The sequence below is a fragment of the Triturus cristatus genome, chromosome 2_1 (assembly GCF_964204655.1).
Source record: "Triturus cristatus chromosome 2_1, aTriCri1.1, whole genome shotgun sequence".
Taxonomy (NCBI): Eukaryota; Metazoa; Chordata; class Amphibia; order Caudata; family Salamandridae; genus Triturus; species Triturus cristatus.
Window position 1 is genome coordinate 457347865 of NC_140581.1, and position 16116 is coordinate 457363980.

At 41.3% G+C, this 16116-nt stretch overlaps 1 protein-coding gene across 1 annotated transcript in view; it reads right to left on the reverse strand.

Moving 5' to 3' along the window:
• Nucleotides 1-16116, reverse strand: part of PDE8B (phosphodiesterase 8B) — a 977294-nt gene that overhangs the window by 130364 nt on the left and 830814 nt on the right. The window contains exons 12-14 of the mRNA XM_085632271.1: nt 5780-5857; nt 4728-4804; nt 1028-1192 (exon numbers count right to left, since the gene is read on the reverse strand). Coding sequence (XP_085488397.1) covers nt 1028-1192; nt 4728-4804; nt 5780-5857 — 320 coding nt within the window. The remainder of the gene's footprint in view (nt 1-1027; nt 1193-4727; nt 4805-5779; nt 5858-16116) is intronic.

Sequence of the window (16116 nt, forward strand, 5' to 3'; positions counted from 1 at the left end):
TACTCATTTACACTACCCATGTAAAACAGACCATTTCATTACTTTCTTATGAGCAGCTTTGGGCAGTAGTGGCCACTGGCTCTAAGAAGGTCTTGCTTCCAGCACTATGGAATGTATAATTAAATAATGGACAAGGAAAACATACTGCCCTCTCCTGTGTGACTATCACATTATCAATGATGCAGTGATTCCAAACGTTTTGCACATTCTTAGACACACATTGCATCTACAAGAAATTGACTGGTTTGAACATATGATTGTTCCTGTAGTAACCCATGAAATAACTAACTAACACGTCGGTGTAATCAATGTGAACAGCTGTGAACAATCCTATTAGGATAAAACCAAAACATTGCACCTCTTGGGCCAGAATACCAAACATTTTTTTCTGGTGCTATTTCATATCCTTAGTAGTAAGTTAAGTAGTGTTTAGTGCAAACATTTTTCACCACTGTAACACGAAATCAAGTTTGTGGGGTTGGTAATGTGTGACAAGGATATGTGTGCATGTTTGTTGTGAGCATTTGTTGTGATGGTCAAGTGTTCTTTTTCTTGTGCTAGTGTACTGTTGCACGGCGTTACTGCATTGTAATGCGCTTGTAGTGTGGCTGCTGTATTAGATTCTTTTTTGGCTCTTTCCTTGTGTCCTTATGCTGATTTTTGATTGTACAGGTGTTATGTTCTGCAGCTTTCTTTGGATATGTCAACATATGCAGCCGCATTTCGAGGCAACCCAATCCAGTGGCAGAGACCATATCACAATCATAAATTAGCACTTTCGGTCAAGTATGTCAACAATATTGTAACCCAGGTTTAAAAGTTGTAAACAGGCTCAGAGTAATTTAGGATGTGTGCGAACTGTTTCTGTGTAATACTTTTTAAAACCAGGCTTCAGAAAGTGTTTTGATGGCAGGTGTATAGTTCATTGAATAAAATATGCAATGCTGGCATGAACCCATGGCTAACATTTAGACCACACATAGACTGAAGGATTTGTAAGCCGTGTTATATATGTTGAGTAACTTACAGTCATCAGACCTCCAACAAGATCACTAGTATGAGGATCCTCATCTTTGGTACCCAACTGAGGAGAGTAGAGTTCCGTCGTCCGCAAGATTTCCAGAACTCGGTCCAAGGCCTCTGCTACTGTGACCGGGCTACTCTCTTGGGCAGCATTTATTATGTTAATGACCTGGACAAAGAGACAGGGCATTAAGATGGAGGACATGCACATGTCTGAAGATTGGTCCAACAATCATATGGTATGTATACTGAGTTGCACACATGACCTATACAGCAGTATTGTTCTTGACTCACTGAAAGCTTAATTCCAATAAATAGTATCAATAACTAAAACTGACGTAATGGATTAAAATATTCGTTAGAAATGTGTTCTAATGAAAACCCTACATAGTTCCACCTAACAACAAAGAGAGACTGATGAAAAATACAACGTACGTTTAAATATGTTACACAAATGTATGCCTGCTCTGTAAACTGCATGCCATGTTTATGAAAATATTTATCCGCATTTTGGAGAGGGGGAGTAGTAAGTAGGTCTAAGCTCTGATTATGGCTAAAACTACCAGGTCCTGGAGCACATTCTAACAGTGCAAATCAACAACAGGAGCAACACTGCTGCCAAAACCATCACCCCCCCCCCCCCCAAATAGTATAACACTGACATGTGAAAATGTTAGACAGTGAAACCACAGGACCAGTGAGAAGGAGCCGTACATTTACACCTGGCATATTGTCAGGGAGCATAATAGGATGCGATTTCCACAACTCCACAACAGCTTGTGGCAGGAAACACGGAGCAAAGTCAGTGCGATGGCACCTGTATCACAATTTCTAAACAATTTTCAGAAAAGGCTGGGTGGCTTTGAGAGTAGAGTGAAAAGCCTATAGAGTGGGTGTAACTATTAGGCCCGGGCCGCTGGAGGGGAATCTGCTGCATTTAATATGGAAGTGGCCAGGATCTACCCATCTGATACCTACCTTGAAATTACAGCAAGCACGAAGTATTTTTATTTTTTAAATCTTTATTTTTGCATTTTTTATTTATGAGTCAATAACAACATTCAACACCGGGCTGAAGAACCAATTTCGTTGGAATTTCAAACGCAGTGCTTTCAATTTAGAATTAAGATACAACTTGACATGCATTCTCAATGTGTTAGCGATAGGGTTCTTTCCCGGATTGGTCTACGCCCCTCCTCCCCCACCACACTCCTTTGGAGTCCAACCTTGCTGGTGCTCTTCTCATATTATCCTAGATGATCTCCATCCCATTTTCTTGGTTGGGCCATAATTGCTTACCCCCCCAATGGAATCCTTGCTCTCCCCCACTTGCATCCTCCCATCCGCCATGTCCACCCCCACCCCTACACAGACCCCTATACAGTGGGTCTGTGGCCAGGCACTACAGTGTCCCAGTTATGCATCTGCCTCTGCCAAGGTCAAGAATTCCTGTAGCATCCCAGCTCAGTCCAGGCAATCCTCCTCAACCCGATCATCTGTTCTCACTGCCCTCATGCGTCTTTCTTTCACCAGCCATGTCTCTAGCCCAAGCAGATATAGTGGATCCACTTGTGCCATCTGATGACCACTCGCCTATTCGCCAACACCAGCCCAAGGTGTAAACAGTTATTCTGCACATTGCCATTAGTCAGGCATGGGACGACACCGAGGAGAAAATGTTTTGTGGAATCCTCCACAATTGAGGGTCCTGGCATGTACAAATGCTATTTTGCAAGTCACTGACTTACAAAATAGCATTTGCAACTTTCGCTATTCGGAAGGGGCGTCCCTTTCAAAAAAGGGAGGTGACTGCATTTGCTGCCGCAAAACACTTGCAGTTTACCACCTACTTCAAGTAGGAGGTAAACCACTCGCAACTTGGAAGGGGTTCCTAGGGGATCCCTTCCCCTTTGTGAGTGGGTGGGCAGTGGGCAGTGGTCCCAGTTTAATTTTTCTTTTTTAAATGCATCCCGATTTTCTTTAAGGAAAACGGGCTGCATTTAAATAAAAAAACTGCCTTATTTAAAAAGCAGTCACAGACATGGTGGTCTGCTGACCCCAGCAGGTCACCATACCTGGGAGTACTAACCATCCCCTATGGGATCGCAAATTGCACTTGCCTCATGAATATTATTGAGGCATGCAATTTGCGAGCCCATTGGGAATCGCAAACAATGTCTGAGACACTGTTGTACATTCCATTTTTGGGAGTCGCAAATTGTGAGTCGCAATTCGACGCAATTTGCGACTCGTAAAATGGAACGGTCGTACATCTGGCCCTCAGAGTGTTGTTGGTATTGTAGGGTGCTCTATACAGGAGCTGCTCTCCACCTAAACGTGGGAACTGCCCAGAGTTCTCTACTTCTTTTGTGCATAATTTATGTGGCACTCCAACCGTGAAAGGGTATTGCTCTGAGATATATATATATATATATCTCGGAATCTGTCACTCTTGCAAATCTCCTCCACAAAAACAGGCACGGACCACAAACTCAGTGCAAGTAATCTGGTTTATTTTTAAACAGCCATTACGCGTTTCCATTCAATCGAGCCTTGGTCACGTATAGTACTATTTATAGTAGTAAATGTAAAGAATTAAAAATCTTGTATATAGCATATAATATTTTTTTAATTGTGTTACATTATATATTTATATATATATACATATATATGTATGAGTGTTTATATAAGTATATATGTATATATAGTATTAAATATTAGTGAGATTTATTTAATTAACATTATATTATTGGTATATACTAAAATATTTAAGGCTTACTACTTTAAACTATATATATATATATAGTTATATATATATATATATATATATATATATATATATATATATATATATATATATATATAATGTGACCAAGGCCACTGCGTTGGCTGAAACGCGTCATGATCGACTGCACTTTGATTTGAATAATAAAAACCATACCGGCAAGCAACTGAGCTGATGAGGTACAATATTTTTGGATGTTTTTAACAATTTTAATGTGAAACTATATATTTTTTCCAATATTTTTGTACTTACTATTTTAAGGATAGGAAATCTTTATTTTTGTGAACTATATTTTTGACACAATATTTCTATTATACAATATTGTTTATTCTGATATTATGTCAGTGATCCATCACTGCCCTAGACACCACATTTACATGGATCCAGAAGCATTTTACGACTAGGATTTTGTCTCAGTTACACTTACGTTTTGGTTTTAAGTTAAACTTAAGACAAACTTAAGTTTGTCTTAAGTTTAACTTAAGACCAAAACGTAAGTGTAACTGAGACCAATTGAGACAAAATCCTAACTTTAGTACTCCTAAATGCCTTCTGTGAATACTGAAAGTCATAAAGTTAGGATTTTGTCTCAGATTACTTTTGTGAATCGGGTCCAGAGTATTTTATTACAATCACGATAAGAGAGTACATGCCACAATATATTCTCCTCTTGCATTTCTACTCATCTCTTTATCACCTCTGTATATTTCAATTTTTCAGTTCATTCGGAAATCCTCCATAGTTGCACTTTCTCTAACCCCTGTGAAAGTCCACTAAATGTTTTGGGCTGGAGGGCTTGTTGAGTTACCATCCTACAGAGTAGGTTGCTTTGGGCAAGACAACTCCACCCATTTGTTGATCGCAAGGAAACTGTGGGGATGTGTAGGTTCACGGCACATCTGCAACACTCATATCATACCTTTGTGATGGGAGCTTCTATTGTCATGGAGTGGATTCGCGCCATCGATGAATACCTGCGATTTTGTAAGCTTGGTGCTGGTAAGAAAAACAAACAACACTGGTCAAACATGCAGCTAGAAGAATGCCCGGCTTCAATTCCTCCATGCATCTGTTGCAATGAATAATAAAGTAGCAGTCAAATAATACTGTCAATTTTATATTTTAGGCAATATAGTTAAGACATACAAAGAAATGTTCAAAAACAGTCAACATTTCCTTGAAATGCATACAGACCAAATTCTTGAGGACATCACTGGCTTGAGAAATTCCAGCAACCTAACAGTGCAACATCATAAATCGAGAAGAAATATCAGCTTGAAAATGTATCATTTCTTGTTGGTATACCTGGCAGAAAACACAATTTCAAATAGAGAGTCAGGTTGTAAATTAATTCCGTAACTCGGAACTGGCATCAGAGTCCATCTGAGTCTGGGCAGTTTGGTGCAGCTGTGAGATGTGAGGTTCCTCTCCCATCTTAGCACCAAACCTCAACTCCTTGGATCACCACTCCTTCTGTACCCTCTCTCTCCCTCGTTACAATGACCCTCCACAGGGACTGGCAGTAAGCCATACTTATTTACCAGTTCACACTTCTGGCATGTAGTGTGCACCAACCAGCCACATTCTCTGACGACCCTAACAACCAAAGAAGTGTATCAGTGTTTCCTCATCTCAAATCTTCTTTTTACCATTTCCCTACTTCTTTTCATTAGTTTAAGAGATTGGTTTAACACTGCCATACAGTTTTGATGGATGCTGTAATTTTCATGATATTTGCTAAAATGTTTTATGATTCAATTAGTCTATGCAAATGTTCAGTGTTATTTATCCTGTAACACCCTTTTATATCCCTAAAGCCACGGATGATGCCAACCAAAAACTCAAATAAAATGTAAGTAATTAGTGCTGTAGAGCTGAGGTCTATGCTGTTGAGCACAAACCACTCAACCAATGATCGCAGAAGAAGCATTCCTTACACTGATATATAAAAACATCCGATGCTCTCCTTACCATCGCTGCTGCGTGATGTGATCGATTTACCATCCAGGGATTCTTTCCTCCTGCTCTTGTGCCTGAACGAATGAGAGTCTGTAAATATAAAATGATGCTTTCTTATGACACGAACAACACAGCCTATACCTGTATGCTTGTTGCAGAAAATTTACACTTAAGGATCCAACATGCATATGCATCTGAACTGCTAGAAGAGATGTGGATTAGCAGGCGACCTTTAAAGATGGAACTCAGTGCTATCTAAGAATCATTCCGTAGACATATGAAGGTAAATTCGACCTTGGTTGACTAGGTACCAAATGGTTGGGGTGGTAGAGGAGTTGCTGCTGCAGTTGGTCCACCCATCACTGCCCTACCATATTACAAGTTTCCCACTGGGAAGTTTTCACCAAAGTTCTCCTGCAGACTTAGCCGGGCAGTTTTGCCAAACACTGGCTAGTACCAGCCATTCCATCATGTCATGGCAGCAAGCTCCTTTCAAAAACATTGTTAAATGTTTTCAAGGCAGATAACAGCAATGACATTGCTGTATCTGCCCCTCTTGAAGTTTCTTGACATATCCAACTGTGCTTGGCAATCAGAAGAACATTAATACCCCAGTACTTCCAGTATTAATCAGAATACTGAGGGGAAGAATCTCTGCTACATAAATTACAAAACACAATAACAATGACACAATCACCTACAACTATGAGCATGTTCTGCAGATCTGGATGAGTGCAGGAGCAGTGAGGTTCTTCGCTGCTTGGGTATTTAAGAGTTTCTTGATGAACGCATGTCTGCATGTGGAAGAAGATCTTGAAATTAACCTCAGCTGCCAGAGTTAAGCAGTGCAGAGATTTGACTCAAGATAATGGTGTCCTAGGTGGGCGTAATCCAGCTCCACATCTAGGTGCACTATTCTGAACCACTGGTGTGCTGATTAAATATGCAACATGGATTTCAAGTGGCCTTTCAGCATGAAATGTGACTTGTGGCATTTGACCTTGATGCAAAGGTGAATGATTGCCCTAGAATGAGTGGCAAAAATTCAAAGAAAGGGAAGGTGGCTGCACCTTTGTGGTCGAGGAACAAGAAGTTCAGTTTTGCTTCTCATGTTTTTGGAAAAGCTCCTTTCCATCCTTGCACTTAATTAATATTTCTCATTGATATTTAGGTTGTTTGCATTATCATTATGGCTTATTCAGAGCATGTGTAGGAAAAAAGAAGGGGTAAGAGTTATATCGGTGGAGCCTCATCCGAATGATGACAATCAGGAGTGATTACGCTAGGTCTAGGTCCTAGGCTTGATGGAAGATGAACGATTTCAGGACTCTTTGGTATTTTCAGAAAATGGGCACATAAAGGGAGTTTCTGGGGTTGAAGTCCAAGGTGGGCCGAAAACTGATATAATCAGGGATATTGAATAGCCAACCTTAGGTATCCGGTTGGATGTCATGAAAGCATTAGTTTTGTGATTCAATCAGAAGCACAGCCAGACAATTTCAGATGGGTTTGGTGAGTTTCGGTGCAGTGCATATCCAATAATACTGCAGCCTCTTTTGCGGAACTACTGACTTTCTATTAGATAGTCTCCATGGTTAGAAATGTCCCACTGGGGAGGATGTTGCACAACTGCATAATCATTCATCCATCCATCCACCCATCCGCCCACGCACCCATCCATCCATCGCATTTGCTTCTGTCTGATCCTTATAAACCCACCACCATATCTTGCAGTCTGATGCGAGCAATAATTTCCCACCCAGACATTCAATAATCAGTCTCCAGACCCAGTGTTTAATGGATCTAGACTCATAGGAGAAGCATACACACACACACACACATATATATATATATATATATATATATATATATAAATATATATATATATATCCAAAAGCAACGTCTCCAGTTGGAGACAGGTCCGCTCGCACTCAGAAAATAATCGAAGCAGATTCCAAATTCCAATTAGCAAGGTTGTGATTTAATTCAGCATACCAGTGAAAAATCCTCTACGCGTTTCAATCTTTACAAAGATCTTTTTCACGAGGTTCAATCAATACACTTCTGCCATGTTTTTTCCAATCTTTAAACCCATTTCCTCATACGTCATTACATCTATATATCAGATTTATTAGGAGTACTCATTTATTTTCCAGTGAATTTTTATGCAATCGTGCTACTGCAAACCCACCACCAACTTTAGTGTTTTTGACCTTATAAATCTAATTCTATACAAAATTAAAATTATTTGACAGTTTTTACAATTTGGAGGCAAAAAAGTTCAAACAGTTCATTGACTTCTTTTTGAGTTTCACAGATGCGAGTGCATCTCTTCATCCTGGTTCAATCCGTTCAGGTGGTGGGTTTGCAGTAGCACGATTGCATAAAAATTCACTGGAAAATAAATGAGTACTCCTAATAAATCCGATATATAGAGTAAGGGAAGTAAAAAATAAAGGGCAAAACTAAGTGGATAAATTCTAAAAGGATGAGGTCGTTGTCGTTACCCACCGGAGGGTATTAACTAAAGAGTATAATCAATACGAAAGTTAGTTCTATCAAAAAAGGAGCGACAAGACCAAATAGAAATAATTAAATGGATATTGACATCCGTAAATAGGGCAGTCAATATAATTTAATGGATAATTTCAAGAATGCCAAGAACAGACAGTGGATCGCCCGTAAAATTAATTTCCTTTGTAAAACAAAAAAATTGGTTGATAATGGCAAAAAACAACATGATAAGAAAGGAGTCAGAAGTAAGATAAATAAATAATGAGTAATAGTACACTATGGGTGATAATGTAAATAAAATAAAGTGCAGTGATAGTGATAGAACTGCTTGGATGGGGGGCTGAGAGTTAGAAGCAAGATGGCGGCTAAACCCTAGCCGTTGCGGAGGAGCAGTGACGGCTCGGAAGGTTACGGCCGATTCAAGCAGAATGTTCTGATCTGCTTCCCGGGATCTGACTAGCCCGACCGTACGGACATTTTGGGATGCCGAGGGCGTTTGCAGCGACTTGCCTGATTCTCTGTGGCTCCGCGAGGTGGATCATCCGGGCGTTCGCGGCTCTCACTGCCGATTGTTGTGCCGGGCGCATAGGAGGGCGGAGCTCACGTTCGGGCCGTTCAGGCCGGCGAACCAGGCGGAGTGAAGCAGAGTTTCGCTTCAGGCTGGAGGGTGTTTGCTGTGGTGTACCGGTTTTGGGGAATCTGTTTCCCAGGAGAAAGGGGAGAGGCGGAGGAATTATGGCTCCTAAAACGGCGCCCACAGGGAAAACGGCCACCCAAAGGAAAAAAACTTTGCGAGAAGGCATCGACAGTATGGCATCAGGAAATGACGAGTGGAGTGGAAAAGCCTGCCCGCCTGGCTCAACAAAAAAAAGCCAGCAAAATCTTGGGAGAACCAGACAGACTACTTCTTCAACAGCCTCAATAGCCGACATTTTCCCAAAAACGGGTAAGGAGCAAGAGGGTCTAAAAGTGAAAGAAACAGGGAAATCAAGGAGGGGCAGTGTATCTTCAGAGGTGGTAGATATCACCGAGACTGACAACTTTAAGGGGGATTTTCCCTCAGCGAGCAGACACTATCTACTGCACTAAGCTCGACCGAAGCAAAAAACCTAGATGGTGTGACTATTGCGACTAGTGGGAGTGAGCCGATTAAGGTGGTGATAGAGAAAGGAACCCCTTTTCTGCAGGGCTTAGATAAGTCCGATAATGAACTATGTCCACAGGAATTGGGGCAGTCAGACTATCTCAAAACGGGGGCTGGTCCCGATGTGGGCTTGGGTCTTGGCCTGGGCTTGGATGCTGGCTCTGGGGCCCATTCCAATGAAAAGGAAAAGGACAAGGACAGTGAATGTTTTTTTTCAGTTTCTGAGGGGGCAGAATGGTCTGAGGACGAGGAGTGCAGCTCCTTTTTGGACTCAGAAAATGATTCAGAATTAGATCCTCCGATAATTACATCTAGACCTCCGGCGGGTCTAACCGGGAGGAAACCGGCTCAGGCTCAGATCCAGGTTAATCCTCAATGTGAACTCAGCTGGGATCATTCCTCCGCTCTGGCTTTGCAGGGTTCTCCTAATATGGATACTGCTCATATATCAATGTTGGAAGCTATCCATAAAGAGATAATTTCACACCGAGAGGAGACACGCCAGGATAATCGCAAAGCCCAGGCTGCTATGAGGAAGATTCAGGGTGTGGTCAGGAAATTATCTAAAGCCTGTACAAATATAGGGGATCGAGTATCTAATCTAGAGGAGAGAATTGTGTCAACGGAGACAGAGGTAGCAGTGGCGATTAGTCAGGTGAATTCCCATTCTGCTCAGGTGGTGGATATGCAGTGGAAAATGGAGGAGATGGAGAACAGGCTGCGCCGGAATAATTTGAGGGTGTTGGGAATCCCTGAAGGAATCGAGGGCTCTGATATCAAAGTGTACATGATCAAACTTTTCGAGCAAGCATTTCCAGAGCTCTCTAACTGGAACTGGTCTACCGAGATACAACGGGTCCATCGTACCCCCTATAATATCCGCAAAAAACCCAAGGAAGGAGATAAACCCAGGGCTGTGCTGATCTTCTTTGGCAATTATATCTTGAGACAATCTATCGCAGAAAAAGCGAGACCAGATTCTAAAAGAAGCGGCGAAGGGGTCTCTTTCTTTGTTCGCCCTGATTTTTGCCACGCGACAGTGGAGCGTAGGTGGAGACTGAAAGGGATGATAAAACTATTTCAGGACAAGAAGATTCAAGCCTTTTTGATAAATCCCGCTCAGTTGAAAATAATCAACGCAGGGAAGACGGTATTTTTTGCCTCAGAAATTAAGGCAAAAGAGTACCTGGACTCCCTTGGCTAAATAGAATTATCTGTTAAGTAGCTGGTGGGGGGTATATTTATCCCAGTTTGTTTTCTAGTGTTGGTCTCGGCTAGAATTAGGTGACGGGGAGCAGGCCACAGATACTATATTGGTCAGAATATTGGTCGGGCCTTGATATTATATAGGATTATTTTTTTGGTTTTAATAGATAGTCGTCACTGTAATCTCTGCATTCCATCCTAAGCACAGACTAGGTCTGAGCGCTTCTCAGGAAGGGGGGTGGCGCGGGGGGAGGGTGGGTGGGGAGGGGAATGGTGGTGGGTCAACAAAAAACAGAAAAATAAGATGCAGTATGGTGTTCGTAGAAGAAGTTGGATATTTTTGTAGGCAGATCATGATGATTAAAGTATTAGTTAATTTGCTAAATGTGCAGATGGTTTTTGATATGTATGTACATTTAAGGGATGGCAGGCATTAAAATTTGTTCAGTTAATATAGGTGGGCTGAATGATTGGAGGAAGCGTAATAAACTGGCACAGTATGTGAAGCATAATAATTTTGACGTTCTATGCTTGCAAGAAACCCATCTTCCCTGGGCTCGAAGGAGTCTTATGCATTTAAATGGCTTTGAGTTGTTAGCATGTACAACTCAATCATCAATAATTAGAGGGGTCGCTGTCCTAGCCAGGACATCTATGGGCGGTGGTAGGCGGATCAAAACTGATGGTAGCGGGAGATGGCTTTTGGTGGAGATGGGAAAAGGCTTCACACTCTGTGTTGTTTATGGTTCAAATTGTGATGATCCTGAGATCTTCGATTTTTTAGAAATGGAGCTGGTAAATTGGCTAACTCCAATAATATTTTGTGGGGATTTGAATATCTCGGCTGATTGGGCCAGCAACGTAGCTTACTCTGGACGGAAACCCAGAGTCTTTAGGGCTATAAAAGCCCTCATTAGCTCACATGGGTTGGTAGACGTGTGGGGTGCCAAGGAACCTCTAAAATCTGGTTTTACATATTTCTCAAACCCTTTTCAAAAATACTCAAAATTGGATTATTTTTTTATATCCTCAGAAATTTATAGGGTGGGAATTATTAAACTTCCGAAATTTTTGTCGGATCATAATCCGCTGGTATTAACAGTACAAATGGTAGAGGTAGGAAAGATTCGGACAAGATGGACGTTCGAAAGGAGGCTATTATCGGATAATCATTTCGTTGGTCATATTAGGAAATGGGTGGTTGGCTTTTTTGATGCCAATAGATATAGCACATCACGAAATGGGGTCTGGGAGGCATTCAAGGCAGCTTTTAGAGGCGAAACGATAAGTTGTGCAGCAAAGCTTAGAAATGAGGATAGGAGTAAGGTTGAAAACAGTGTCAGGAAATTGTCTGCTGCAGAGGAACAACATACTTGTGATATTGCTCAAGGTCGGGTTAGTAACGAGAGTTATAGGTTATTGCTGGTAGCTAGAGCAGAACTACAGAAGCTAGTTACACTGAGAGCAATGACTGAATATCAATCATCCAGGGCTAGACGGTATGAAACAAGCGAACAGGCAGGTAGAATTTTAGCTTTACAAATCCGGCAGGGGAAGGCAAAAAATATCATCTCTGAGATTGAAGAAAATGGGATAGAATATTCAGATCCCAAGGACATCCTCCAGGTTTTTAAGAATTTCTATCAAAATCTGTACTTAGAGGCAAAACCAAATGAATCTCAGAGTGAAGAGGTTGTTGATGATGGCCCCCGTTTAGGGGATGCGGCAAAGGAAGAGTTAGAGAGGGATATCTGTGGGAGTGAAATAGCGGCTGCCTTGCATGAGTCAGCCCTTGGCAAGGCAGCAGGCCCTGACGGAATTCCCTTGGAGGTTTATAAATGTTTTGAGGCAGAGATCACCCCGCTTCTCATCGATCGTTTCAATGGGATAATTGGTACAGGAGTGGTTCCGGAATCATGGAAGGAAACCAATATAGCGGTATTTCATAAAAAGGGGAAACCTAGCGAGAAGCCGGGCTCTTATCCCCCAATTTCGTTAATCAACACAGATACGAAGCTATATTCTAAAATTTGGGCTAAGAGGCTGGGCAGGATCATAGGCGACCTCGTCTCCCCATGGCAGCATGGATTTGTACCTGGGCGTGGTACTACGGACCACATTAGGAGGGCAATAGCCCTATTTGATGTCCAGTCGGCAGTGGGGGGAGAGATGGCCATGATCCTGCTCGATGCAGAGAAAGCCTTTGATCGTGTTGGGTGGAACTTTCTTTGGCAGATTTTAATTGGTAGGGGCTTTGGCAAGAACTGTATTAAAGCATTGAGAGCAATGTATGTCGATCCAGTCGCTCGGATTGTGGTTATGGGTGAGTGTTCGGAAAAAATTCTCATAAGCAGAGGTACGCGTCAAGGCTGTCCCTGTTCCCCTATCCTCTTCGCTCTTTATATTGACCCTTTGATTCAGGAGATTATAGCCAGCCCTATGATAAGACCTGTGATATGTAATGGATATGAAAATAAGATTATGGCGTATGCAGATGACTTGGCAGTGATCACTACCAACCCTCAACAGGCACTTGGTGTTTTGGCCCATTTGGTCAAATCATTTGGTCATAAATCTGGTTACTTGCTAAACGAATCTAAAACACAAATTATATGTACGGCAAATGTTGTCAAATCTGACTCCAGATATATGGACTCTGCAATTTATTTGGGTGTTAGAATTAATGCATCAGTTGATAGGATTGCAGAGGAGAATTTTATCCCACTTGGAAAATTGATTGAAACCGATCTGAAAAGAATTGATGTTCTACATTTATCATTGATTGGGAGAGTGAATGTCCTCAAAATGACAATGTTCCCAAAAATGTTATATCTTTTCCGTGCTATACCTCTGTTAGTTGAGGAAAAAATAATCAAACGGCAAGAATCAATTTTTATAAGGTTTATTTGGCAGTACGGGAAAATCAGACGCTCCACAAATTTATTGTCACTCCCGAGGGATAGGGGTGGGCTTACCTTACCGAATTTAAGACTTTATCATTGGTCCTGTTTGTTAGCTGAAATGGCCATCCTTTTTCAGTCTACACAGTCTCTTAACCTAGAGGATAGAGATTTACAGATGCCACCATCTATTTTCGAGTTATTAGTTGGAAGAAAAGCACAAGGTCTCTTGATGTGTGAAGTTGATCGTAGATATTATAAAAAACCTCGTTTTAAGATTTTGGAAGGTGTTTGGGGAGTTTGGAAAGCTATATCTAGGCTCTTTAAAATCCCCAAAATTCATGCGTATCTCCACCTTAGTAATTCTAGTATATTTTGGGGGAGGGGTTTAGATAGGAATTTTCGGATTTGGCAGGAGCACGGAATTATGACACTAGGAGACTTGGTGGGTGAAGATGGGATAAAGGGTTTTGATGCCCTCTAGAGTAGAGCTGGTATTCCCTCTAGTCATTGGTTCTTTTATGTTCAATTGGTTAGTGTATTCAAGGGTTTAAGACTCAGGCTGCCTATTGTGTCAGAAGTCCCTTTGATTGATATGCTGGTAAAAGGGGGCTTGAGAATTAAAATAATTTATACGTTTTTGTTGGGTGAAATTAAAAGTGATATCGGGAAAATGGAGAATACGCTTGCACGGAAATTAGGGAACCCCGATGTTGATCTGGACATGGCTCTTTATCTGAATAAAAAAGTATTTCGCTCTACGAACTTGAGGGCTCAGCACTATAAGACCTTGTTCGATCTGTATTATACCCCCGCAAAGCTCTTTTCATGGGGGGTTAGAGACGATGATAGATGCCCCAGATGTAACATGGCTCAAGCAGATCTGCTGCATATGTTTTATAATTGTGGTTCGTTATCAGCTATCCAGGGAGAGATAGCTAAATTCTGGGGGGAGTTATTAGGCCAGAGGATAGAATTGTCCTCCTCTTTGATGCTACTTGGCACAGATAATAGATTAAATCTCGGGAAAGCTGAGGAAGCCCTGGTCTTTATATCTGTAGCGGTGCTTCGGATATTAATTACCTCAGGTTGGAAGGATATAAATCCCCCCTCTTTTCAGATATGGCTACCTAGATTATTGGGCATATATAATATTGAGATATCTCTCTATGCTCAGAAGGGGAAGAATACTCAGGATTTTGGTAAAATGATGTGGTCTCCTATCTCTGAATGGATCGCTGCAAGACCAAGAGAGTGATGTATACTGTACTGTGGAACGTATATATATACTGCCATTCTGTCTTGATTTTCTTTTTCTTTTTAGGTCTAGCTTTCTAAAAATGTAGCAGAAGTATAAATGCTGTTAATATTTGTTTCTGTCTACTGTATCATGTAATATCCAACTGGATCAATAAAAAATCGTTAAAAAAAAAAAAAAAGATAGTGATAGAACTATACTAACCAGAATGCACTGCAAACAATAAACAGGAAGTGATGTAATGACATATGAGGAAATGGGTTTAAAGATTGGAAAAAACATGGCAGAAGTATATTGATTGAACCTCGTGAAAAAGATCTTTGTAAAGATTGAAACGAGTAGAGGATTTTTTACTGGTATGCTTAATTAAATCACAACCTTGCTAATTGGAATTTGGAATCTGCTTCGATTATTTTCTGAGTGCGAGCGGACCTGTCTCCAACTGGAGACGTTTGCTTTTGGAAATTGTAACGACCTGGCTCCGTCGTACCATGAAAGCACCACCAAGAGCGCCCAGGTGTTGAAAAAACGGGCCGTATGAGGAAGGAAGTGAATTTTTGACACGGGCGAACGCCGGCAGAAAAGAACAAACAAAGAGCGTTGAAAGCACGCAGTATCACCATTTCGAGCGGACCGGGGAAAGCGAAACCGGAGGGGAACGCTGAACGCGGAAAAACTCCAAAAGGGTGAGCCAGCTTTTTTCAATGGTACAATGTTGCATGTCAATTTGTTGAATGCCGGCTGGTACCATTGAGGCTTTACGCAAGTCTTGAAACACACGAGTAAAGAATACTCGGGGAACTATTCTTATCTGTAACATTGCAGAACTATCGTATTGTCTCTGGAGAAATGTAAAGAAGCTTTAACAAAATCGAAAACAAAACCAAGCAAAGGAAACTAGTAAAAGTTATGGAAAAAAGAGAGGCAAACAGAATGGAAAGCAATTAAGAAGAATGAGTTGCTGACTACCTTGGAGACTGAGCCACCTAAGGTGACATCTGATATCAACATCTCAGCCTATAATTTTGAAGAATGGCTGAGATCAGCTGTTAATTTGCATGCTCCGGAAGTCACTAAATCTTCCCACAATAAAAGGGTTACTTCACCCTGGTACACGCTGGAGCTGCGGCAAATAAAAATAATGTGTAGACGTAAGGAGCAAATCTGGAGATCTGATTATAGTACGGAGCATAAGAAAGGGTATAACAGTATATTGGAAGATTATAAGGCAGCAATAAAATGGGCGAAATCAGTCTATTACACCACAAAGATCATGGAGGCTACTAGCTCCTCTAAGGAGCTGTTTAAAACAGTAGCAGAGCTAGCT